Source organism: Mesoplodon mirus (assembly GCF_964341445.2).
Source record: "Mesoplodon mirus genome assembly, chromosome: 16".
Lineage (NCBI taxonomy): Eukaryota > Metazoa > Chordata > Mammalia > Artiodactyla > Ziphiidae > Mesoplodon > Mesoplodon mirus.
In genome coordinates, this window is record NC_138992.1 from 48058901 (window position 1) to 48085974 (window position 27074).

The window sequence follows — 27074 nt, forward strand, 5'->3', positions numbered from 1 at the left end:
CGCACAGTGACCCGGGCGCTCCCTCAGATTCCCAGCGTCTGTTCGACTACGGACGACGGTCGCCCACCGGGACAAGGCCTGGGCAGCTCCCCAGCCCATACCGAAGTTCGCAGCCTGAGCCCCAGCCAGTCCCCGGCAGGGGAGGGGCGCACTTGTTTCTAGGTGCTCGGAGGAAGGTGGGCGAGACGAAAGAATGGAGCCGCCCAGGTTCTTGCGTGCCTGTCTCGAGGATAAGGGGTGGGTGGCATGTTAAAGACCACGTCTCAATTCAGGGCCCTTCTCCCGGGCTGTCTACTTTCAGTGCGCGGTACAGAGGCAGTTCCCCTTTACCAGCCGTCTCCTTTAAGAAGCGTGCGCGTGCGAGTCGGGTTGTGTGAGTGTGTTCGTGTGCAGATGTGTGTGTGTGTTTGTGTGTGTGTCTGTGTGTGTATGTGTGTGTGCGCGCGCGCGCCGAGGGCCCAAGAGTCAGGCAGACCCCGGGAAGGAGGAGTTATGTAGATTACGGATGAACGTTCTGGAGGGGAGCGAGGAGAGGAGGGAAGGAGAAGCAGAGGCGAGAGAGCGAGGAGCGGCCGAGGCCCTTCCCGCAGAAGCAGGAGGCGGTAGCGGCGGCGGAGGAGTGGGCGGTGGAGGAGGAGGAGGACGCACCCTCTGGAGGCGGCGGCGGCTGCTGAGGCTGCGACTCGGTTCTTTGAGCCGGAACCGCCGGTGAACTTGGGCGCCACGTTCCCGGCCGCGGGCCCACGAGGATGGTGAATGCGAGCTGCTGCTGACTCTACCTCAGCCGCTGCTTCTCTGGGGCTGCCGAGCGCGGGGGGCCTCTGTCTCCTCCCCTTGCCGGGCTGTGGGTGAACCTGCAGGATCCTTACCCACCCGGAGGACTTTTGAAAGGAAACCAGGGAGGGAGGGAAAGGGAGAGAGGGAGAAAACGAAGGGGATCTCGTCCATCCATTGAAGCACAGTTCACTATGATCTTACTCACATTCAGCACTGGAAGACGGTTGGATTTCGTGCATCATTCGGGGGTATTTTACTTGCAAACCTTGCTTTGGATTTTATGTGCTACCGTCTGCGGAACGGAGCAGTATTTCAATGTGGAGGTAAGAATACGAGGGCTTTCTTCCTTCCCCCTTGCCTGGGCTGCTCCCTGAAACATATCGTTCACTCGTCAGATCCTTGTAGCTCACAGCAGCCAGGGTCTCAACACACTGTTTCCCTTCCAGCCGCCAAGACCCGTGTTGAGTTTCCCTGTCTTAGGTGATGGATGCGCGTGAGACTGAGAATCCGTTATCCCCAGCAGCACAAAGCACCGTGCTGCGCGCTCAAAGACACAATTGTAGCCGATCCATGCTTCTTATCAAGGAAAGAGGCGAAGACCTAGAAGACCTACATATAGCAAACGTGTAGTTTCATAAAAGCAGTTTGAGTTTATAATAAATAAACTGCTCGGGAAACACAGAATTCATTGCTTGGCATAATGTGCTGCCTTGGTATTGTTCCTGAAATCTTTTTCCCTGTGTTTTGTGCCTAACAAAGGAGGTTAAAAATCAAAGAATCTAGAGGAGAGCGTGGGAATACTTGATATCTTTAATAACATTACTTTGTGATAAAACACTTGACTAGACAGAGTCTTTTTCTCATTTAGACATAACTTAATACACTGTAACTAGATCTGGCTACACAGAGGACATGAAATCCATCTCTTGAAGTGTTTTCGCTTCCCCTCCCCCGCCAATTGAAAATAAATGTGGCCCAATGTAATAGTTCTGAGGTGTGTCTTACAATTTGATTTCACACTCTCATGGCAAAACGTAGAGGATTTAGACTGTCATTTGCTTTACTTTGATAGCTTTGGGAACAGACAGACACAAAGCAAAAGGGAACTTAAGGATAACGACTTGTCAGACCTTTGCCAAAGTACTTTTCCTGTCATCAACTCAGCACTAAAGTCAGTAACATGCAATAAATCAATGGAAGCTTGTATACACCTGGGCTCTAACCAGTTTATCACCTACACGGTGGAATACAAAGACAATAAGAGGGTCTTAGTAAAATATATTCCTTTTGGTTAGATCTTCTGTCACCTCAAAAGAATTATGATTAAGTCTCTGAAGAATAATGTGATATTTTTCCCCTATATTGTTGATTCTTTAAAGCTTATTTTCATTTTGTTGGGTGTGTGTGTTTACACAACAGCAGAACCTGTTGCACAGTATTTGAACGTGTTTCATGTAACAGATTTATATACAAAGTGTGCATAATAAATGCCATATGTGAGGGCATATTCTGAATATACTTCTCTGTATAAACTGTTCTTAGTACTACATGTAATAAGTGATGGTTAATAGAGAAACAAAGTATTTGAAAAAGTAAGAACCATTATCAAGAGTTAAGTTTATAGATATTAAGTATGATTATATTACACCAAAACCCTAATTCAAACCAAAACTGTTTAACCCTTTGAAAAATACAACTTTGTTTTTCTGAATAAAAGAGATGGATAGGTAAGTCTGGTTAGTCCAGACTTTTCTTGGTTGCAAATTTGAACTGTTGGAATTGTACGCCACAGATGGATTTTTGTTTCTAACGTTTAAATCAAGAGATAATTTAATGTGGAAATGAAAAAAAAAAGTAAGCAGTTCATAGACTAGAGGAATGAAAGTGGCAAGCTGTTATTTATAAGGTTATAAACAGAAGGGCCTATTGCTTCAGATTGGTCGTGGTGGTGATGGTGGTGATGTGGGGTGTGGGGGAGGTGTTAAAAGTAGGGGCTAGTTTTTATCTTGCTCAATCTGAAGAGGGAGGGAGAGCCTGGATTCATGGCCACCTGCTTTGGGAAAGTCTTAGATTTGCTTTCAGAGATTATTGGGATAACATAAGTGTATTGATGATCATTAGCTTTCCTTTTTGAGCCTAAATAAAATGTGTGTGTATTTCTTCATAGTTTGAATCCCTCAATCAGTTCAATAAGATATTATTATGGGAGAAAAAGTTATGATTTTGCTAAAAAATATTGTACTTTGAATTTCTGTAATTTCTTCTCTTTCTTCAAGATACATGTTAAAAATTGTCCATGGAAAAGAGAGGGTTTTTTCTTCCATTTTTAGAGTATTTAACTTATTCCATCCATATTTATTACACAGTGCAAAGATTTAATTATGAAAGATAAGAGGTGTGTGCCATCTGAGACCTTAAAAAGGGTATTTGATACAAAGGAGATTTTCTAATTATTTAAAGTAGATTATGTTTCAGACTTTTTAAGCATTTGAACATATCCTTAGTTGTGTTTATATACTTATTGGTGTGTAATGATAACCTCCTTTTTTTAAAATCATAAAAATAGCTGCTAGGTAATTCAACATACTATAAAGAACAAGGATGACAGGATATTTTGTGACATGAATTTCTGCCTGATTCACTTTTATTAGATGCTTCTTTTTGGTAGGAATCACTAATGGGAAAAATAGTCCATCACATCTTCAGAAAAGGCATTTATATTGTGTTGCACATTCTGATTGCAAAACATAAACTGAGACTGCTTTATTTGACTGATTCTTAAAGACAGTCTTAAAATAAACAGTAATGGTATCAATCATGCATGAAGCTCATATGATCATAATTTTTTTTTCTAGAAAGCACACTAAGTTATTATAGTTGGAACGAAGCTTCTAAGAGATGCTTTTTATGCTGACAACTGAGATTACAATGCTTTATTCCTCGCTGAGCTTCACAATTGGTGGGACCCCTATACTTTTCATTTCTACAATTTAAGGTTTAAAAACCTATGTTCCCTCCCCACCTAGGTGGGAGGGAGTTGGGTAGAGGTATTCATGTTAACTCTTTCCTGTCTGATTTTGAAAGTATAAATATTTGAAAATTTTAATTATTAGAGCAGGAGATATTTGTTAATATGCTGATGAAAGCCTGTTACAGAGAAGGAGTGCATTTTGTTTGTTCGTTTTTGTATTTAAGAAGCAAAAAGGAACATCTCTTACAGCTAAGAAGAAGGGTAAGACACTACCAGAAGCAGTACTATAGAAGGGATTCAATAAATTCCCCTCCTTATATATTTCTGGTAGAACACTGTTTAATGCTAAAATTTCACTATACATTTGTTTAAAGATTTTTGTCTATCACTGGATCCATTTTTTGGAGTACGCCTTTCAGTATGTAATCATTAGCATGATGCAAAGGAGGTACATTGCTAATATTAACTAAAACTCAAACACTGCTGTCATTGGACAGCAGTCTGAATCAGACGTGTTCATTGGTCAGAAGAGGCTAAATTGTTAGCAAAGAATCATGATTTAATCTGTATATTCTAAAAAGTCATTTTGTCTCTAAAATAATTTTCTTGTTGTAGTGGGGATTCTCATGATCCTGAGACTCCTTTATTTTTTTTTTAACACTGCAAACACTTTTGTCATGAAATTAAGACAGAATATAGTTCATAATCAATAACTTTCATCATCAACTTTCATAGTTTGTCAAGTGTTAAATATTTATGGGAATATATTCTTTAATTTTTTAAAGAATAGCACACATTTCTAGTGAGAAAAATATTTTAAGCCAATTTAATGGTAAAATAAAAGCATGTGATACTCTAAATGATGCACACATCAAAGCATGAGAAGATGAATTTTGGTGACAAAAAGAACTTGATAAAACAAAAATTGATTTTGTTCATTTCTTTGTTAAAGAAAGAAGAGAGATTCTAGGTTTCAGAAGGCTGTTTTATGACAAATACTATGAATTGTGACTGCAACCCTCCTACATTTTTCTTGCAGTGTTTAACTGATTTAGTATTTGTTCACCTTTGTCAGGTTTATCTGAATCTACCTAAAAGTTCAGAGTTTCCTTGGATTAGCTTTGTACTGCATATCATCTTAGCAGGAATTAGTGGTGAGACATTTCAGAGATAAAAAATTATATTTTACAGATTTTAAAATGTCAGATGTTGGGATCTTTTCTCATATCTCTTATTTTCTACTTGCTTAAATAATCAAATGCATTAATGTATTTGCTCATGGAAGGATGGTGACAACGTGATCTGGTCAGTCTCCTTGAGTAAGGGATTCTGACTACATTCCATAATTTTCCATTGTAGTAATTATATACTGATCAATAGCAGGGGCTATTGACCTTGAGTAAGGGATTCCGTCTCCTTGAGTAAGGGATTCTGACTACATCCTATAATTCTCCATTGCAGCAATTTTATACTGGTCAATAGCAGGGGCTGCATAACTGATTCACAAAGGTTTTTAAACTGCAGCAACATTCCATGCTTTGGAATCCCAAGTTTGCTGGCCATTCAGAATATCATAAGAGCCAAGAACTCTGACCAAGAGGCCAGAAGACTCACTAGTCCTCAGGTTCTTCAGCTTTTCCTGTGTGTTCCATCTTAGCTGTGCATTTCTCTGTTCAGAATTGCTTGGTCAGGCTGTCCAAATCTAGGGTTATTCATGAAATCCTTACTAATGAGCCTATACCAGTGAGGTAGATTGTCTCATACTACCCCTGAGAAATCCACAGAGAATAACCATCCAAGTCCATCCCTTTGTACAGCTGGGTTTTCACTTTCAGTCTCTTCATCCCTATCAAGTAAGAATAGAGTTGGGTTCAATAACAGCTTTTTAATCTCTAGAGTCAGGTTACAAGTGATAGATTTAAAGTTTATACTTTTTCTTATTCATGCTATTTCAGGTGATTAACATAAGAAAAAATTAATGCACTTGTTCAGTGGTATAATTATTTTCTCTTAAGTTGGATTAATCAATTATTTTATGTAAATTTATTTTTCTGCCTGACCTACCTCAAGGTACTACTCAAAATGTACCTGTTCATAATATTTGGTAAATGACAAACTGAAATTATTTCTGGACCAAAAAAGGACATTGAACATTTAAGTCAATTAGTTAAATTTGTTCAGTGTCAAAAGAGAAAGACTGATTTCATTGTGCATCTTCAGGAGCTTTCTGACCCTTCAGCACATATATTTCAAATTGAGAAAGTCATTTTTCATGTTACTTTCCATCACAATTCATTTTAAATATCTGTGAATGTAATTATATTCATCAAATAATTTTTTTTATTGTGGTATAGTATAGTGATTAAGAGCATGAATTCTGATTACTCATCCATAAAAAAGAATGAAATAATGCCATTTGCAGCAACATGGATGGACCTAGAAATTATTATACTAAGTGAAGCAAATCACAGAGAAAGACAAATATCATATGGTATCACTTATATATGGAATCTAAAAAATGATACAAATGAACTTATTTACAAAACAGAAACAGACTCACAGACATAGAAATTCAATTTATCATTACCAAAAGGGAAAGGAAGGGGGAGGGATAAATTAGGAGTCTGATATTAATAGATACTACCATATATAAAATAGATAAACAACAAGGACCTACTGTATAGCACAGGGAACTATATTTGATATCTTGTAATAACCTATAATGGAAAAGAATCCGAAATGGAATATATATATATATATATATATATATATATATATATATATATAAAATTGAATCACTTTGCTGTAGACCAGAAACTAATACAACATTGTAAATCAACTATACTTAAATTAAAAAAAAAAAAAGAGCTCATATTTTGTCACCAGATTGCCTGGATTTTAATCCCAGCCCTTTTACTTGCAAGTTAATTGTTAAGTGAATAACAGGCAAGATAACCTCTGTGAGCCTCAGTGTACATATCTGTAAAATGGAGATACTAACAGTACTTGTATCATAGGGGTTGTTCTGCTGATTAAATGAATACATGTATATCATATTAGGTAGATAGATAGTGGACAGACAGGAACATGCCTTCTCATAGTTAAATACTCCATACTATATTGTTAGTAAAAATAAATGCTGATTCAAAGGTATGATAGCATCTAATTACAGAAAGTCTATCAGGTTAGGATATACCAGCTGGTCTAGGAAGATTTTATTTTAATACTTTTTAATTTTTACAAAATGTAATATACTGAAAGTCAACCAAGCTAACGTCAGTACATTTTCTTCCTGTGGGTTTTCCTTAGTTTAGTTCAGGAATGTGATTTTCACATTTTGTCTCATCATCTGTTACTATCATAGAATGTCAAGTTCAGCTCACACCTTCTTTTATAAGACTGAATTTGCTGAAATCTGTTTATCTTTTCTTCTAATACCATGGAAAAGAAATAGGCCTTTATGATTCAATGAGCCTGTTTATTTTAACTGGCTCAATGCCCAAGTGCTTCCTATTCACATTAGGAGTAGGATTTGATATATAATTTAGACCAGCTCTATGTTATACCCCAAATTCAGACCATAAAATAGGTATTTTTTTCTTTTAGTTAATAAGGGAAGGAGGAGGATGGGCAGAAAATGATATTAAAATGGTTTATTCAATGACCAAGAAATTTAAAATAAAATAACTTGTGCATGTAACATTGGGAATAGAAGATAGCTAGCAATATAGTATAATGTAGCCCTAGGACAGAGGGTCAAGGGACGTGGCCTTTAACTTAGGTTCTTATACTAACATAGCCTTGATCTTTGGCAAAATGACAATTGAACTAACCTGTCACTAAGGCCATTTCCAAATTTGAAGTTCTATCGTATGAACCTCCAAGCTTTAATTTATATAGCCAAAAGGAGAAAATGTACATATTTGTCCTGTAAATTTTGGGGCAACTGGCTAACAAATGTTCAGATTTTTTCTTTCTGAAGTGCCTATCATGAAGAAATACAGGATGTACAACTTAAATCTAACATTTGTTATCTTCTGTAGTGACACAGGGTGTTCCATTTTGGAAACTATCCTAGCCTTCTGCTGAGTAGTAAAAACACTGGCAGCAAATTATATGTAATTTTAAAATCAATTTTTTGCCAAGGTAGCAAACTTTAAAAATTTAATGTTAAAAACATGGCTTGATGTTGTTTTGAAAAATATGTGTCATCTACAAATTGTACTTCAATCATAAAAAGGCAAGTTGGAATGAAATCAAAAGTTTTTGGGGGGAGGGTCTCAAAATTCAAATCCATCTATATCTATATATAAAAAAATATACACACATTTTATAGTGAAATGAAGTACTTATACTGTATGTCCCTTTTGCCCACCGTGGAAAATACTTTTGGCGCCTGGCTCTTTGAGGGTTATTTTTGTTCTTCACAACACATTTGATTTTGAACGTGAAAAATCAGACTGCATTTGTTTTATGAAATATGCAGCTATGCAAACAGCAAAAATATTCCAGGTTAAAAGGGTAAACTACTAAATTAAAATATGTGACACTCAACTTGTTTTCTTTTGTCTTCTTTCCTTGGGAAAGTCATTTATAGATTTTGAGGTTATTCATGTAATCATATTTGATTGTTGCTTCCTATCATTTAGCACTCTGAATAGATGTTCTTTGTCTTAGTGTCTCACCACTACCATTTGGCATTGTGCATCCTTGGGTTTGGATCAGTGGAATATCTTGATGAGCCACATAACAAGTTTAGGCAAGAGAGTAAGAGTAATCCCACTATAGGCTCCTAATCTTTGATTGTGACTTGTGGGTGTAGTATATAAAAGGAGGCTAGAGGGAGCTATTGAGCCGTTTAAAGATTCCAATGGTAGAACTTGGTTTAAAAATCAAGGCCAGTAGGTGCAATTAGATGTCTTAAAATGAATCATAGCCAATCATAGAGAGCTTAAGGAAATCAATGAACTATTCACAATTTAATGTGTGACTTAGGTTTACTAATAACCACTTGGTACCGGTTATTACATATTTGATGAACTAAGAAGGAAATGAACACTTCTGGGGGAGTTTGGGAGGAGTTCTGGGCATGACAATATGACAAAGATTGTTACAATGTAGGACGGCTTTATATCTCCCTTTTAAGTGTAGAATAGGTCAGACACTATACATCGTAGTAACTGTAGATGCTTTTGGTATTCTCATTTTAACTATAATGAAAATGAAATAATTGTAGTCTTACAGATTAGAGGTGGGATAAATCTAATTTGATTATGCCTTTTAGATATATAGCAAAAATCCACTTTTAAATGCTTGTCAGACTGTTATTTTATTTTTTAATGTTTACCAGGGGAATTTATTGAATAAATATTTTTTGATGAAAGCATATTTTAAAATATAGGTTTTACCTCTTTATCTTTTAAAAATATGTAAGAAATAAGCCACAAAAGTGTCAAATAGTGCTTTACATTTAATAGGAACCTCAAATATGTTTTCAGTTGACCAGATTAGTGGGGATTAAAAAGGGGGCAGTCACTAATGTATTGGGGAATGCCGATATTTAATTAAGATATTATAATCCACTTACAAGCATTATTCAGATTTTTTAAAGTCTTTAATTTAGTCAATTAAGTGAAATATGGATATATGAAGTAAGCCGTGGCCCCACAGACAGATATTCTCAGGAGAGATAGTCCTTAGAGTGATGTATTCAAATGACTAAATAAACTACTCAATGGGATGGAATTTTACAGTATTTGTTTTAGTCATGCTCAAGTTATGGGGGAATAAACTGCCATTGTTTTAAGGAAGCTGGATACTTTTATGAACTTTATTTCATGTCCCCAAATTGCATGCACCTGAGGTGATGTCAGTGGAATACAGGCCTGTGCCTCTGCAGGTCCTGATGCAGTCAGACCCTAAGTGACATCAGTGGAAGAATTTTTTCCATGGGAAATTTTCACTCTTGAATTCATATCATGTGTTAATAGTTTCTCATTGTTTATAGCAATTAGAAATTTGAATTTATTTTAGGTTTCTAATGTCTGTGTATTCATTCTCTCTTTAAACAATTGCAAGCCAGTTCCTTCTTGTGGTCCTACTTTTTCTTCTAGTTGGAGTCTTGAGGGACTTTTTATTCTAGATATATTACAGGACACCAAGCTTGGAAATTGGGTAAAATTTTACAAGAAGCCACATTTTTTACTCTTCCCTCTTTCATTTTGAATAAGGCAGAATAAATTCAAAGAACTTCCAGAGTCAAATGTACACTCAATGATTTATATGAAATTGATAACCAACTTACAAAAACTCACTCCCAGTTACAGATAAAACTCTTTTGGACATCTGTGTGTTTTAATATTACAACAGCTCTATTCATAGAACTTGCTAACTTCCTCCTGTATGTAGATGGAGTGAAATCGTTTGTTAGTCCCGTGGATGAATCAAGCAAATTACTAGAACAGTCTTTGCCTTATTTTGACCATTCATAAAATGGATTTGTGATCTTTATTGCTTGTCTATAGCACAGGTTTTGTAATGATGGCATTGAGACAATCCCGAGCAATCTCTTTCTTAGGTAAGAAAAGGGTATATCTCAGTTTTTGTTTTGTTTTTTTTTTTTCATTCCTGAAGATAACCGGGAATATAGAAACAATTATGTGCCAGCATTATATTCTAATTAGACAAGGTCCAAATAACCAGTAGAATAGAAATACCTGGAATTGATTTCACTGAACACCTTATTTTAATGATAAGAAAAACAGAGTTAATTATCACTGGTTGAGCATTTGCTATGTGCCTGATAGTGTTCTAAGTGCTTCATATATTTTAACTCATTTAAATTTTATTACAATCTTGTGAGATAGCACTACTATTTCTCTTTCACAGATGAGGAATCTGAGGCAAGGAGAGGTTGAGGAACTTGCCAAGGCCACCTACCCCTGAATTTTCCTGAAGTGGAATAGCCCAGAATCAAAGCAAGCAGGTTGGCTATGGAGCCCAGGGTCCTAACCAAGTAAATACAGGCAAGAAATAACTCCCAGGTTCCCAGTAGGGACAGAGTAGTCCAGTTCCATTGCTCACATCTTTTATATTCCAAACTGGAAAGAAATAATTGACATGCATAAAGAAAATGCTAGGTCTATCCTAGTATAGAGACTTACCTGGAGTAAAAACTTAACAGACTGTTGTTGATTTGATTTGTTGATTCAAGAGTGATTATTTGGTGTTCAATATAAATTTACTGTTTAATACCCTTTATGATTTTTTACTTATAGAAAATTGGTAACCTATGTTAAATTGCATATAATAATAAATGTGGCATAATCTTAATTATATGTAACATTAAATTAATCATAATATCTCATTCTTCAGCTATTTGTCATGTTGCATGTTGTCACATTAAATGTGACTTACAAAGGTTTTAGGAAGATTTGATTACATTCCAAGATGAAAATAGTAGAACATGTAAAGGAAAACCTGTTAGATCTGTGTTCCAGTGCCCTGCTGGGGAAGAATATGTATGTATATGGCTGCTGACTGGCATGAGTTCTGGTGTTTGTTATTTTTATATATTGCTTTGATTGGGTAGAAGCTACAAGGAAACAGATAAATTTGATCATTTCTAATATACTTCTTTATTTTAATGTAAAAAAGAACTTACTCAGAGGTAGATCATTTCAGAGGTGGATGAGGTTCCTCAGAACTCGCTGTTTGAGAATAGGCCTGCTATCTGGTTATTGTCTTTATTGTAGAGGCAATGGAAACTTCATCTTGGTGGTTGACCTAAGGATGTTTTAAAAATTCTTCAGTCCTTAAGATTGTTGCTGTATATAGCTTTCAAGGCTCCCTTAGTTCATTTATTAACCTTTTAAGGAAAGACTATTTCTAAACCAATTTACAAAGGTAACTTTATAAAACATTCTCAGTGTTAAGTATCCATTCATGTATCTCTCACTTTCTCTATAGGCAGTATATCATAATGGCTATACACAAGAACTTTGGAAGGAATGCTTAAAAATCTTAGCTGTGTCACCAAAGCTCTGTGAACTTGAGTGAGCCAAGTTACTATTTATTTCCTCATGTGTAAAATAGAGATAATAATACTCAACTCAAGGGTTGGTTTGAGATTAAAGAGGTAAAGGATAATGGGTCAAGATAAGTAATAGCCTTCTGATTTACTATCCCCTGCTGAAATAAACAAACAAACAAACAAAAGACAAACATATGAAACAGTGGTTTTTAAATCATCGGACATCAGGTAGTGAAGGACAGTCATCCCCAAAAGATGGGAAACAAACAAGATGAGCCCTATGATTATATCAATTTAGTTCATAGAGAGGGTTTCCAGGTGATAGTACAGGGAAGGCAGAACCAGGTTGAGCCACACAGGCTCCTTGAGTTAAGGAGATGAAGCTGGGAGTATGGAGAAACCAAGGAGTTTAGAATTCACAGGTCAGAATACCAGAAAGGAGAATTCTGCAGAGAGAGAGAGTACTGGAGATCTGAAGAGCATTTCCCTTGATTATTCAATTAAGAAGTGATCTGCACATTCCTGTGAAGTAACTAGTGGAGGCCAGAGAAAGAATCAACCAACAGGATCAGAGGGGACCATGCCTGGAGATCACACAGGGCTGGGAATAGTGCCCATTCTCACCAGCCACACTGGAAAACCTCATCATTTACAGGGTGTTGGGTAGAGTACTCAGAAGCATCTTGCTCCAGTAGTGGGAAAAAAAAAATCCCTGGACTGAAAACTGCTCTAGTTCTGCTTAAAAAGTCTTAAAAGCAAGACCTTGAAGGATCAAACTTTTTCTAAGTGACTAAACTGTTTTTCACAACAAAACTCAATAAGACATATGGGAATACAAAAATCCAGCACTCAACAAGTTAACATTCACAGTGTCTGACATCCAATAATAAAAAAATTACCAAGGGCCTCCCTGGTGGCGCAGTGGTTGAGAGTCCGCCTGCCGATGCAGGGGATACGGGTTCGTGCCCCGGTCTGGGAGGATCCCATATGCCGCGGAGCGGCTGGGCCCGTGAGCCATGGCCGCTGGGCCTGCGCATCCGGAGCCTGTGCTCCGCAACGGGGGAGGCCACAACAGTGAGAGGCCCGCATACCGCAAAAAAAAAAAAAAAAAAAAAAAAAATTACCAAGCACGCAAAAAAGCAGGAAGACACAATACATAAAGAGGAGAAATATCAACCTGTCTAAACTTTCCTCCTTCAATGATTTCCATCACTTGGCACCACCTACCACATGTGTGTTCATGCGAGAAAAGTGGGCACCAATCCCCCAACTTCCTGCCCCTCACTCGTTACTTCTAATCAGTTGTCTTTTTTTTTTTTTCCCTATAACACGCATCTTTGGTCTGTTCATTTCTCATATGTACTTGGCTACAGCCCTACTTTGAGCCTCTATATACAGTCTGGACATACTGTATTATCCCATGGTCTGTACAACCTCTCATGATCAGACCCCACCCCTCTTTCTAGCCTCATAGCTCAAAGTTTATCTACTGAGTCCTGTGATTTAGCACAGCACTCAAACTAAAGATCCCTGTACAGGCCTAAAATTATTGAAAACCCCCAAAAGTTTTTATTGTGTGATTTTTATCTGTCTATGTTTATAGTTCTAGACAAATAAACCTGAGAAAGTTTAAAAATATTTATTTAGAAATTCGTGTAAAACAATAATAATTAACTTAATATATTAACATAGATAACATTTTTATGAAAAGCACATTTTACAAAAGAGCAATAGTAAGAAAAAAAGATATTGTTTTACTTTTCTCCAAATACCTTTAATATCTGGATTAACAAAAGATAGCTGGATTCTCATATTTGTTTCTTTTATTTTAACCATTTTTAAATTGAAGTATAGTTAATTTACAAACTGCTCTGTTAGTTTCAGCTGTACAGAAAATTGATTCAGTCATATATATATATATATATATATATGTATATAATTCTTTTTCAGATTATTTTCAATTATAGGTTATTACAAGGTATTGAATATAGTTCCCTATAGTATACAGTAGGTCCTTGTTGTTTATTTTTTATATAGTAGTGTGTGTATGTTAATCCCAAGCTCCTAATATATCTCTCCCCCTACTCTTAAGCTATCCTCTTTGGTAACCATAAGTTTGTTTTCTTTGTCCGTGAGTCTACTTCTGTCTTGTAAATAAGTTCATTTGTATCATTTTTTAGATTCCACATATAAGTGATATCATATGATATTTTTCTTTCTCTGTCTGACTTACTTCACTTAGTATGATAATCTCTAGGTCCATCCATGTTGCTGCAAATGGCATTATTTCATTCTTTTTTGTGGCTGAGAACAAAAAAAATTTAAAAATTTCATGGAAATACAAAAGGCCCCAAACAACCAAAACAATCTTGAGAAAGAAGAACAGAGCTGAGGCTTCAGACTATACTACAAAGCTACAGTAATCAAAACAGTATGGCACTGGCACAAAATAGACATATAGATCAATGGAACAGGATAGAAAGCCCAGAAATAAATCAACACACTTATGGTCAAGTAATCTATGACAAAGGGGGCAAGAATATACAATGGAGAAAAGACAGTTTCTTCAATAAGTGGTGCTGGGAGAACTGGACAGCTACATGTAAAAGAATGGAATTAGAACATTCTCTAACACCATAGACAAAAATAAACTCAAAATGGATTAAAGACCTAAATGTAAGACCAGATACTATAAAACTCCTAGAGATAAACATAGGCAGAACACTGACATAAATTGAAACAATATTTTTTTTTGGATCCATCTCCTAGAGTAATGGAAATAAAAACAAAAATAAACAAATGGGAACTAATTAAACTTAAAAGCTTTTGCATAGCAAAGGTAATCATAAACAAAACAAAAAGACAACCTATAGACTAGAAGAACATATTTGCAAATGTTGCTACCGACAAGGGATTAATTTCCAAAATATACAGACAGTTCATGCAGTTCAATATCAAAAAAACAACCCAATCAAAAAATGGACAGAAGACCTAAGCAGACATTTCTCACCAGAAGACATACAGATGGCCAACAGGCACGTGAAAAATGCTCAATATTGCTATTTATTAGAGAAATGCAAATCAAAACTACAATGAGGTCTCACCTCACACCAGTCAGAGTGGCCATCATTAAAAAGTCTACAAATAATAAACTCTCAAGAGGATGTGGAGAAAAAGGAACCTTCCAACACTGTTGGTGAGAATGTAAATTGGTGTAGCCAATATGTAGAACAGTATGAAGATTCATTAAAAAGACTAAAAATAAAGTTACCACAAGATCCAGCAGTCTCACTCCTGGGCATATATTTGGAGAAAACTCCAATTCAAAAAGATACGTGTACCCCAGTGTTCATGACAGAACTATTTACAATAGCCAGACATGGAAGCAACCTAAATGTCGATTGACAGATGAGTGGATAAGGAAGAAAAAAAAAACGCACACACAAAATGGAATATTACTCTCATATTTGTTTATGCATTCACACTTGCAAAATTATAAATCATGTAGCCCTGGTCAACACTACTGTCAGTTGCAAGCTAATGAGAATGAAAAGGCAAATAATGTCCTGTAAAAATATTATTGACCTAGCTGACTCCTGCAAGAGTTTTAGGACCCACAGAAATTCCTGGATCAAACTTTGAGAACCACTGTATCAGCAGCTATACTGTTAATCTCTTTTCCTCCTAGATACCAAAATCCGTCTTCCTTGGAGTCTTCATCAAAATGCTTAACTCTTTCATTTATTTCCCACCCTTCTACAGATTCTTCACTGCGCAGCAAACATTATCTGATCTTCCCTAATTCCCATCTTTACCCCCATGAGAAGACGAGCCCATTATGCATTTATAAAAACTTTTCTTATTCTTCAAAGTACCTTTCATAATTATACAGAGTGATTTACTTTCCCTCAAAGTTAGATACTGATATATTTATTTTAGACAAAAAGCTCACCCTTAAATTACTGTTGAAAATCCTTTAAATGGCTTATTAATTGCTAAGACTTGACACATGGACATGCAGAAGCCAAGTATCAACTTCTGTTTCTCAGCACCTTTGAATTTTGGTCCTCCTGTCTTTGGAATCATATAGGCCAAACTCATGTTTTCTGGGGGAGAAATTTAAGGAGACTTGAATTAAGTAATTTTTCTCTCTTTTTGCCTGGAGCATATGGTTAAATTTGCTGTATTACATTAAATCCATGTACAAATAATCTGTTGTAAATGGTTTGTGTGTAATAAATTAATATCTCTCATGGTAAATTATAACTTTATGAGACAGAGTATATCTGCCTTGGTCACCACTACTGTATGCCATAAGCCTAATGCTGCCATGCAAAAAGTTGAGAGCTCAGCAGATATGTGATGGAGGAATGAATGGGTTACATCATCCCTATTCATAGGTGTTAATTTTATAGTTTATCTGACATCTTATGATCCATTTCAATAGTTATCTGTTCCTTTAACTCATTTTGTCCATACTAGGTGAAAATATGGTGTGTATATCTTACATTTACTTTAGTTACTTTATTCAATATATTTAACTTCTAATAATAAAAGGCCATATTTATCTTAGTGATTAATGGTTAACTAGTGAGTAGACTGGACCCCTGGAATTTTTTCTAGTTATCATCATTACATTGCATCAGTGTTTCTGGTATAAATAAGTGTTTTTTATCTTATTCCACTGATAGAACATTTCTATAAATACCTATTGGCTTAGCATCAAAAAAAATGTAAAATTGGTCTTTGTTTTCAGAGGGGTGTATCAGAACATGTAGGGAAAATATAAAAGGAAAATAACCTTGTTCTGGTTCAGTGACTCCAGTTGTAGTTACTACTATTAATAAATGGCAACTTCCCCAAAAGAATATTAAGAGCAAAAACAATTTTACTTGTATTTCATGGAACATCTTAAATCATTTCAACACCTCTTTTAGCTACATGGATGAGAAATAAATTGATATGCTGTCAACTTTTGCATCCATTAGCATGTAAAACCTAAGAATGAATAATCAGATAATAATTTGAATTTCTCTTAAATAACTAACATTAAAATTAGATCATCTTTAGTATTCTAACAAGCACAATATTGAAGACACGTGAAGAACTGACTCAAGAGATGTTAAAATTTGATGGATTTTCTCTTGCTGAACCCCTGCATATTGTTGATTGGCAGGATAAGAACAGGAAAAACACAAGACTTTCTTCAGTCTTTCATTGATACATGTACTGTCTGTCTGGATTACATCTTCCTTAGGAGGAGAGGAAATATAGTCTTCTGAATATGAAACAGTCCATTATTTACTTACTTTTGCACTTATAAAGAAAAATGAGTCTTCTATTATAGCATCATATTAGGAATGGCAAACTTTCTATTAGTTGAGGACAGCCATCTGCCTAAGTGTTTTCAGTTGCATTTATTTTTTTTGAAAACCTGGTTTTCTTTTCTCTGTGTTACTTGAGTAATTTCCAGAAACCTTCTAGACACACATACACACATAATGCATTCTTTCCTGCATTCCTTCTTTCTTCCCTTCTTATGGAAATACATTACTTAAAATATTCTATACATTTTAACATAACAATACACTTTGGTGAATTTTTCTTATCAGTACATAAAGAACAACCTCATACTTAATTTATAACTTACATATATGGTAATTTATTGAATTATAGCCTATTGCTGGATAATTAGGTCATTTTCAAGGTTACTTCTATTATAAACAGTAATACAGTATGCTTACCTAAGCTTGTGTGAGTTTAACAAATAAAATTTCTGGAAGTGGAATTGCTGCATTAATGACTATATTTATTTATAATTTTGGTGTATTTTGCCAAATTGTGACCCCCAAAATACATCAGTTTAATCTTTATCAAGAATGCTTTAGCATTATTGATTCCACACACACCTACCAGTACTTATAAATTTTTTTCCAAATCTGATGGGTGAAAAATTAATTTTTGTACAAATTTAAACTAATAAAAACATTTGGTACTTAAAAATATTTTAATTAGGACTTCCCTGGTGGCACAGTGGTTGAGAGTCCTCCTGCCGCTGCAGGGGACATGGGTTTGTGCCCCAGTCCGGGGAGATCCCACATGCTGTGGAGTGGCTGGGCCCGTGAGCCATGGCTGCTGAGCCTGCACGTCTGGAGCCTGTGCTCCACGGTGGGAGAGGCCACAGCAGTGAGAGGCCAGCGTACTGCAAAAAAAAAAAAATATATATATATATATATATATATATATATATATATATATATATATATATAGAGAGAGAGAGAGAGAGAGAGAGAGAGAGAGAGAGATTTTTTTTAAAGAAATGTTTCCCTACCATTCTTTGTCTTCTTTTCTTACTGATTTAAAAAGCTTTACACATATTTATTAAGAAAATTGACACTTTCTCTGTCATACATAATAAAATGAATTTGTTAATATGTTTTGGGTTTGCTAATTTATTTTTTCAGGTTAATTAGTCATATATATTATAGCTTTTAGTTTTGTATCATGCTTCAAAAAGTCTCCAGCATTTCAAATCTGTTTTTAAAAACAATTGTTTCTTTCTGTCTTTTTTTTTTCTGTTTAAATCTTTGATTTGCATAAAATACTTTTGGTACAGGCACTAAAATTTGAATATAACTCATGATTTCCCCAAAATTGATTAATAGGTGCTTCGGCAGTATAGACTGAGTAGTAGTCTTTTCCTGTATATCACATAGGTTTTGTTGAGAACTAATAACTATAAAATACAGTGGCTTAAGACAAATTCGATTAGGTTTGATGGATCCAAAGGCTGAAGACATCTTGTTTTCATATAGCTTGGCGTGGGCAGCTGTGCTGTATATGCCACACATGCTCTTGGAACCAGAGGCATATGGAAACATGTTCCCTTGGTGTTGGCAAAGGTGCTGGAGAACAAGCAACCACATCAGTTCTTATCCTTGTAACTAGCACATGGTCTTTTTTGACCAAATTCTTTTACCTAAAGCAAGTTGGTTTCTTGACAAGGCCCAAGGTCAAGGAGATCAGATGTGTACATTGCCTCTGATGAGGCCAGGGCAAGGGTGTGGATGTAGGAGGAGTGAAGAATTGGGACTAGTAATTCAACCTATGACATTTTTACTGATTTAAATGCTGCCTTTATTATATACTAATTTTTACATATATCTTAGCCTATTTCTGAACACAGTTTTTTCCACTGATTTATTTAAATTTTCCTGGGAAAATACCAAGCTATTTTGCTTATTCCCTTCAGTAATGTTTTGCAACTTTCCATAGGCATGTAGTTAATTTATTTTTCCTTTTTTTGTTGTTGCTATTTAGAATGGGAACTTCTACTATATTTACCAAATGATTTTTATTTAAAGAAAAGCTAATGATTTTTTATATATTAATTTCAAATAACCACCTTGTTAAATCATCATATTGTATCACATAATTCTTCTGTAGAATCTCTTGAGGTGTCTGGGTACATGGTCATGCCATTTATACTTAAAGATAATTTTACCTCCTCAATTTTTTCTTTAATTCATTCTTTTGGGTAATTGACTTCCAGAGCAGTATTAAGTAATTATTGTGATACTAGACACATTGTCTTTATTCTGACTTTAGGGGAAACGAAGACCCATTTGTTTTCAATTGTCAATCATTAGCCTTTAAAATAATTAAAATCCTAGTCACTCTTTCCAGGATAGTTACTTCTAGAACCTCTGTATATTGCCTTTAGATTAAGATTGATGGTGAGTACACAGCATGTTTAGCATGACAAGAAATTGAAATTTGGTCTTATTATTAAGGTTCTTCACCCTTTTTTTGATTTTAGTATGATTTTTCTTTTAATATTTCCTATAGTTTCCTTGAAAGTTTGACTCTCTGACTTATTTATTGTAGTATTTCCATGAATATTACAGTGGTTTGGTAGACGAAAATCATTTTCTGAAAACAGCAAATGGATTGATTGATTAATTTTGTGATGGAATTTGGGCATTTTATTCTAGACTTTTATTCTGGACTTTAGTTCATGCAAAGGAAGCCAATTTGAACTACCTGAGTGATAGAGGAGGTTTATTGGAAAATACTAGCAGAGTTCACAAATTGTGGGGAAGGGCTGACCAAGCCAGCCTGGGGCAGTTGCAGATATCTTAAAGCTGAGACCTGTGAAGAGCTTTCTCTCTTACCCACATCTCTGCTTCTCTTTCTTGGTTGGCTTTATTCTCTCTTGCTGCAGATTATTTTTCTCCATGTGGTGTGGGTTTTCTATCAGCTGGAAACCATTTTTCTTTATCACCTTTCTGGGAGAAAATAACTTCCCTCTGTCCATATGCATACACTTCCAGCTCAACTATGAAAAACACTAAAGAAGTTTTCTGATTAGCCCAGTTTGAATCACATGGCTATTCCTGTATGTAGCTGGAGGTAGTTTGTGGGGTCCATGAATGACAGCTCACTGTACAATTGGATAGTGGAAGAATAGCACTTTCCACAGAAAACTGAGAAGGCATGTTGGACAGAACTTCAGCAACAGAGGTCTAAAACAGGTGAACTGATTTATCCTTTTTCTTTTCTTTCTGCTCTTCCCTTTTATCTGTCTTCCCCTCCCCTCCTTTATTCCCAGCTGCCCAACCCCAACACACATGCATTTACCTTCTTGACTATCTTTCACTTCCCTTTTCTTTTCACTGTCATCCATCTTCCCTCCATTTCTCTGGACAAGTTAGGATTAAGATGTGCCTTCTGCTGTAGCATTGTTACCTATTTGGAGTGAAGTTTCAGTGGAAAAGGAGTAAGAATAGTCATCATGCACAGATTTCTCTGTATAACAAAAACAGAAATTAGAATAAATGAAGTAGATTTTGAGCTAGTGTGATTGAGAAAACACAAAGCCAAGAGGCTTAAGGTTGGGTTTAAGCCTTAAGTTAAATTTTGGATGTACACTGAATATTTGTACTCAGAGTTGACAAATAAATAACTTTTTTCTCCAGAAACTTCTTTGACTGATTTTATTTGAGAGGTGACAGCAAAGTGCTGAGTCTGTTGCTCTTTGCCCATTGCCCCTCCCCCACAAGTCTATATTTTTCATGCTGGGACTTTAACCATAATCTAGATCAATGCTTTTCTGGATGAGGAGTATGAGGACATGGTTGTAGACATGACTTCACCTCAGGCTTCACTGAAAGTTCATTGCAGAAACCAGAGTAGAAAACAGGGCTTCAGTCTCCAGTGTTCTTGAGAGGATTTATGAGGAATTGTGCTATTATTGAAAAATGGGCATTCTGCTATTCTATTAACAACCAAATTACAGAAATTACCACTGTAATATGTATTGGATAAATGTTATTTTATTTTTATTTGGATTCTGGCCCTCTGTTGACAAAAATACCTTGTGAAAAAATAAAAGGTTTTAGCCATTTGAATATTGATGTAGGAATTTATTATTTATGTATTTCCTAAAAACTAGTTTCAATAGGGCAAAAGAACAGAAAGAAAATATTAGGCCATTACCAAATGCCTTCTAAATTCAGATTTTGACAAATTCATTTTGTCTGAAATAATTTTACTTGAGATATGATTTCTTCCTCAATAGCAAAGATGTTCACATGTTCTAGGCACTATTAAATAAATGCCTTTGTTTCACCTTTTTTTTAATTTATCTGTAATGTTACAATTAAACACATTTCTAACTATATACACATAATACCATATTCATGCATATATATATATATATATATATATATATATGTTCTTAAAGGAAAGGTATGGAATGCAACATAAATATGAATGCATATATTGAAAGAGAACTTTCTGAGTGATTTGGGAAAATAGCTTTTTATATACATCTAGAGATTTTCATCTTATTTTAAAACTTTGTAACAAAGAAGTCAGGGTGATATTAAAAGGAGATAACTGTTTTCCTGCTTCCAGAAGAGGATAAGACACTTACGCTCCAAGAGTTCTTTCTTAGGTCTCATATATAAGACTTATTGCAGATATTAAATAGAGAGAAGCTGAGAAGGTGAAATATTGGTGGAACAAGAGAAGGCTGAGAAAGGACTTTTTTTCTCCCAATGCACATTATCCCTAGAAGAACTAGCATTGCAAAAATGAATATTTGTCCTTTGATCCAGAATTAGTGAATGGAGCTCTATGAGAGGTAACCCTAGTCTTTTATTGAGCTAGGTTTAAAATAAAGGATGATGCTGTTTTTATGGCAAGATAAATGCTTGATTAAATTTTAATGTGTTATTATAAGGCAAAAATAAAGATTTAAATGATACCTCCTCTCGTGTTAATCTTTCAACTTCCTGTTTCTCCCCATCTTTAAACTCACAACATAGAAAGTAGTAAACTTTGTGATTCTTCTTGTTTTTCCCATCTACCTGTTTCAAAGTCATTTTTGTGCTTGTGACTGATGGCATTTCATTAGCTGGTAGAAGAGTTACTCCACTTCCAGGCTCTTGAAGAATAAGCACTTCATGTACAGTTTTTTGGTTTTTTTTTTTTTTCAGTCTTAGAGGATTCTAAGGCTCATGTATTTTCCCATTCTCTCTCATTCTCTCTTTCTTCAGTGAGGGCTTGAGGGAGTAAGTATATTATTTATATCAAATAATTATTGGATAATATTTTAATAAGGAAAGTTTGAATTCACAATTTAAGAGATAGAAGCATGGAGTAAAATAGAATTCACATCACAGTCTTCATGATATAATGTATTTTAAGTTTAGTAGTTGATACTATAAAGGTACTGGCCACTCTTTTCCAGAGAGACCACTTTCATATGGTCTACATTGCTTTTACATTTTTAATGTAAATGTTTTTCGCATTTCCCAACATGGCAGACATTTATATTCACTTTAATAGGAAATAAATATAAACGTAAGGATAAATATGTATATTAGTTTGTGTCTAGTATCTAGCACACACAAAGAATAGACGTTAAGCCCTCTGCTGTCCATGTAGTCTGGAGAGACAAGGGATGCAGCCATGAAAAGAATATAGAATAGGCCATGTGTTTCCAAGTTCTGATGTTTCTAATATGAGCTGTCATTGATGGACTCCCTTATAGACTCTTTTATTCAAGGTTAGAGAGGAATGACTTTGTAAGAAGGGCTTTTATCTGTTTTATGAGATACAATGGACAGTTTTTTTTCCAGGTCGAAAAAAAACAGGATATATTCCAGGCAGTATAACAATACTATTACAAATCTCCTCAAACTGACTCAGTTGATGACATAATGACAGTTCAGATCTTAGGTGGCAAGAAGTTTTGGTAAATATTTGGATAGCTTCAAAATTGAGAGGAAGAATCATTCACTTTTACATTTGTATTGTATGAATATCTATGATGGTGCTTTTGTCTAAGTGTTATTTGAGGATGAGGAAGAAGTGGGTGATGGAAAATGGGACCTAAACTCCAGGATCCTTCCCTTGTTTGCTTACTACTTCCAGGTGGGAACCAGCTAGGGAATCAAGAGACATGGTGTTAGCATTAATTGAGGAATTTGAAGTTAGGAGGACTTTTATTTTTTACCTTTTTATTTAAACATCATATTGATGCAAATTAATAACATAAAGCATGAGACAGGAATTTATACATTTACTTTCTGAACAGAAGAGGTCAGCCATGAAAAAAATGAACTAATCTGTTTGCAATATATTCTTTTCAAATTGGGAACAGATGCATATGTAGCCACAGAGTGTAGGTAAACAGGACTGATCTTTTCACTGAATAAGCTCAACTTTATTCCTCTGTCCATTGTACCTTTGCTCCCAAGGAAGGTCATCTCCACCCCATTTCCCCGATACTGTGTGGTTTTAAAAGGATAAGCTTAAAAAGAAAAAAAAAAAGGATTTGTATTAAGCAAGTTATAACCTACAAATATAATGTTAAAAATGAGCTAAGACAATTTTACATATAGGCTGTCCATATTTAAAAAATTCAGTGGATCCATTTAAAATGAATTATAATCATGTTTTGAAATTTAATTTGCTTTTTCAAACTGTGTACTCTTACCATGTAACACATGTACTTGAAGTAAGATACCACTGAAAAAACAATATAGATAACATTTATATAGGCAATCATAGAGTAAGTAGCACTGAATTGAAAAGATGCCATCAGTATTTAAATTTTTTGTTCATCATCTCTTGCTGTCACTTCTTTTGAGCTGTGGGTCTCAAACTTCAATGTGTAGATGAGTCATCTGGAGGAGCTTGTCTAAAGTGATGATTCCTTGGCTCCTCCAGAAGGTCTATTTCAGGATGTCTGATGTAGAACTTCAGATTCTACATTTTGAAAAATGTTTCCCCTCCCCCAAAATGATTTTAATGTTGCCAAAGTATTGATCTGGCTTTTAGAAGTACCGTTATAGAAATTCCTCAAGGATTGTTATCTGAGCAGTTCCACAGTTCCACGTGTTTTCCATTTCTTTCCCTAAATTGAATTCAGGTTTATTGGCCTGTAATTCTCTGCTTCACTTCTTGTCCCACACATAAATTTGGCAATTACAAGCAGTACATTTTTACCTCCCAGTCTACACTTTGATACTTAGATGGATCTATTCTCTTACACTATTCCTAACATGGAGTGTTTAGGGAAGAGGAGATGAAATGTTTTAAGGCTATTATGAGTTTTAACTGATTGTATTAAAAATGTTCCTGCTGCATTTTTTTCTTTTGTTTTCCAGTGGTGATCTGTCATTGGCTTTCTCCCTTTTTCTCTTTACCTTCTAATCACTTTGAACAGGCAAAGGTATGATTTAGCTACCTTTCTTACTTAATTTTTTTCTCTACCTATTGTTAAGTCTAGATCTTTGCTTTTTGTACAACTGAACTTACTGAATTCACTTGCATATGGTAGAATTATAAGTTTGGTTGTGTTGAACACCTTTTCTCCGATTGTCATCTACATAGACTTGGCTTCTTTGCCTTGAAAATTAGCCAAGATTTATTGAGCATTTGCAAATGTGTCAGATATTGTGCTAAATGTTTTGTGTATTACCTTATTCCATTTTTAACTTTCTGAGGTATATAAAATATTAATATTTAAAATTATTATTAAATACTAATATTTCAGTTATTAAATATTAATGTTTAAAATATTAACATTTTAAATTATTAAATGTTTTATAATTATTTAAATATTTTAAAAGAAAAATGATACCAACTATCATTTTACCATATTCATTTTACAAACAAGAAAACTGAGGTCACAGAGAAGTTGAGAAGCTTGCCTAACTAAAATCATGCAACTAGTAAGTGTGAAAGATGGGAATCAATTCCAGACAGTGTAACTCTAGAGCACACTCAGGCACCTACTACAGAGCACTTACAATATGTAAGCTCGGGTAGACTTTCCGTTCCCGATTGTTCCAAGTCCCTTGCCATCAGAACACCAGGGAGTCTTTAAGAGAGACACACCATCATTTCTTTTCTCTAATAGGCAAGGCCTTAAACCTTTGGTGATTCATCCTGAGCTTTGGTGTGGACCACATTCAGAGAGATCATCTCTGCAGTTAATCAAAATGATTCATGCATCTTTATTCTCTCCAGCACCCATAAGGGACTGTTCTCAAGTCTCAGAGACCTTTTTGGTTATTACAGAGAAGTTGTATGAATTTGGGAGAAGCACTTCTATAGGGCTTCTTTTCCAGATATTGACATTTCATCCTTAGGGTACTCTAAAATTTTTCTTCTGTTAATAACACAGGTGATGGAAATACTCATACTCACTATATGGCCTTCAACAAACTGCTCTTGGGAGGTCATTTTTTCAGATGAGTACACAGTAGAGTGTCTGGCACATGTGTCTAGCTTTGTGGAGCTAATCCTTTGGACAAAGTCATGTCTTAGCCAACCTGTTAAAATAGAAGGATTAAAGATTATAACTATTGAAATTCCAAGTTTTAATAACATAATATACTATTTCTTTACAATAAACATACTGGAAACTTCTTTTTACTTTTAAAATAATAATTTTAGGATTCCTAGTCATAGATAGTAACTTATTTTGAACTTACTCTATATTAAAAGAAAAATGATACCAACTATCTTGTTAGGAATAAATGTGGCTGAAGCCACCGGTTTAAATAATCATTCCCTTAATTTCATACATTTTTTTAGAATTCTTGAATGTAAAGTAATATTCTTATTCACCTTTTTATCCCAGCATCATGCCTGGTAATTAGTAAAAGCTAGATAAATGATTGCTGAATGACGGAGACTGAGGAAATTTGAGGTGGGATAAAATATTGGTTTATAAACATATTCTTGGTATTTTATTCAGATGAGTATATTAGTAATTGGGATTAATATACAATTAATATAAATATATATATATTTATATTATGAAACTTTTTAATTCAATCTAGCAAAATATTATGTCTGAAATTTTGATTTTTCTGCTTTTTTCACTCATGCACATTTATGGTGTTGTTTTATGTCTTGTTAGAGAAAAATGGTACAGTACAAGGTTCATGATAATATAATCTGCATATGAAAATATATCTTGCAAAAGCAATGTATTACCATCTGTGCTTCACTTATAATTTCCAAAGAAATTACTACCCAATTTCCAGAATTACCTTATTTCTTTAACCAACATGTGTTTTATGAAAGCAGATTAAGGGTTGGAAAACATTTCTGAATTCTTTCCAGAAACCACCATGTTTATTAGGTTTGAGCAGTAATAAAAACAAAGGCATTTAAAAATATCTTTCTTTGATAGACTCAGCCACTTTGGAAAATTGAGACCATCACTGAAAGCACACATAACTTAAATTGCTCTTTTATGGTATAAGACATGTTCTCTATTATGTAAAGTTTTCTCTGAAAGAGTCTATGAATACAAAATTTATCAGGATCTACCCAATCTATAGGTATATATCACATTTTTTTCTATTCCATTTTATCTTCTTCAACTTCTTATGTTGTGGATTACTGCTACCAATAGCAGTAATAGCACTTGACATTGTTGGGTTTTGCTCAGCTGTTATTTTCCTTCCTGAATCCTTGGAGAGCCTACATTCTGGATTCCAGGGGTAAGCAATCAAGTATTTGGTTATTGATGGAAAATTGGAATTCAATGAGGAACATAACTTCCAAATAAGTGGAGACTAATTTTAAATCCAGGAGGAAATGTGAAAGCAATGTGTGCCCTTATTAATTACTAGTCACATCTGTGAATTAGAATGAGGTTTAATTCCTACATCCTTCAAGCCATATCCCAAAGGATTCACAGTATTTTGTAAGATGAAGGAGATACTTACAACACTAATCCCTTGAAAATAGGAATTGAGACCT

The 27074-nt window shown here is 35.0% G+C and overlaps 1 protein-coding gene across 1 annotated transcript in view; it reads left to right on the top strand.

Annotated features, from left to right (window-relative positions):
- Positions 1-502: 502 nt before the first annotated feature.
- Positions 503-27074, top strand: part of MMP16 (matrix metallopeptidase 16) — a 342393-nt gene continuing 315821 nt past the window's right edge. Inside the window, exon 1 of the mRNA XM_082601441.1 lies at positions 503-1100. Within this exon, the coding sequence (XP_082457567.1) occupies positions 969-1100 (132 nt within the window). The 5' untranslated portion in view covers positions 503-968. The remainder of the gene's footprint in view (positions 1101-27074) is intronic.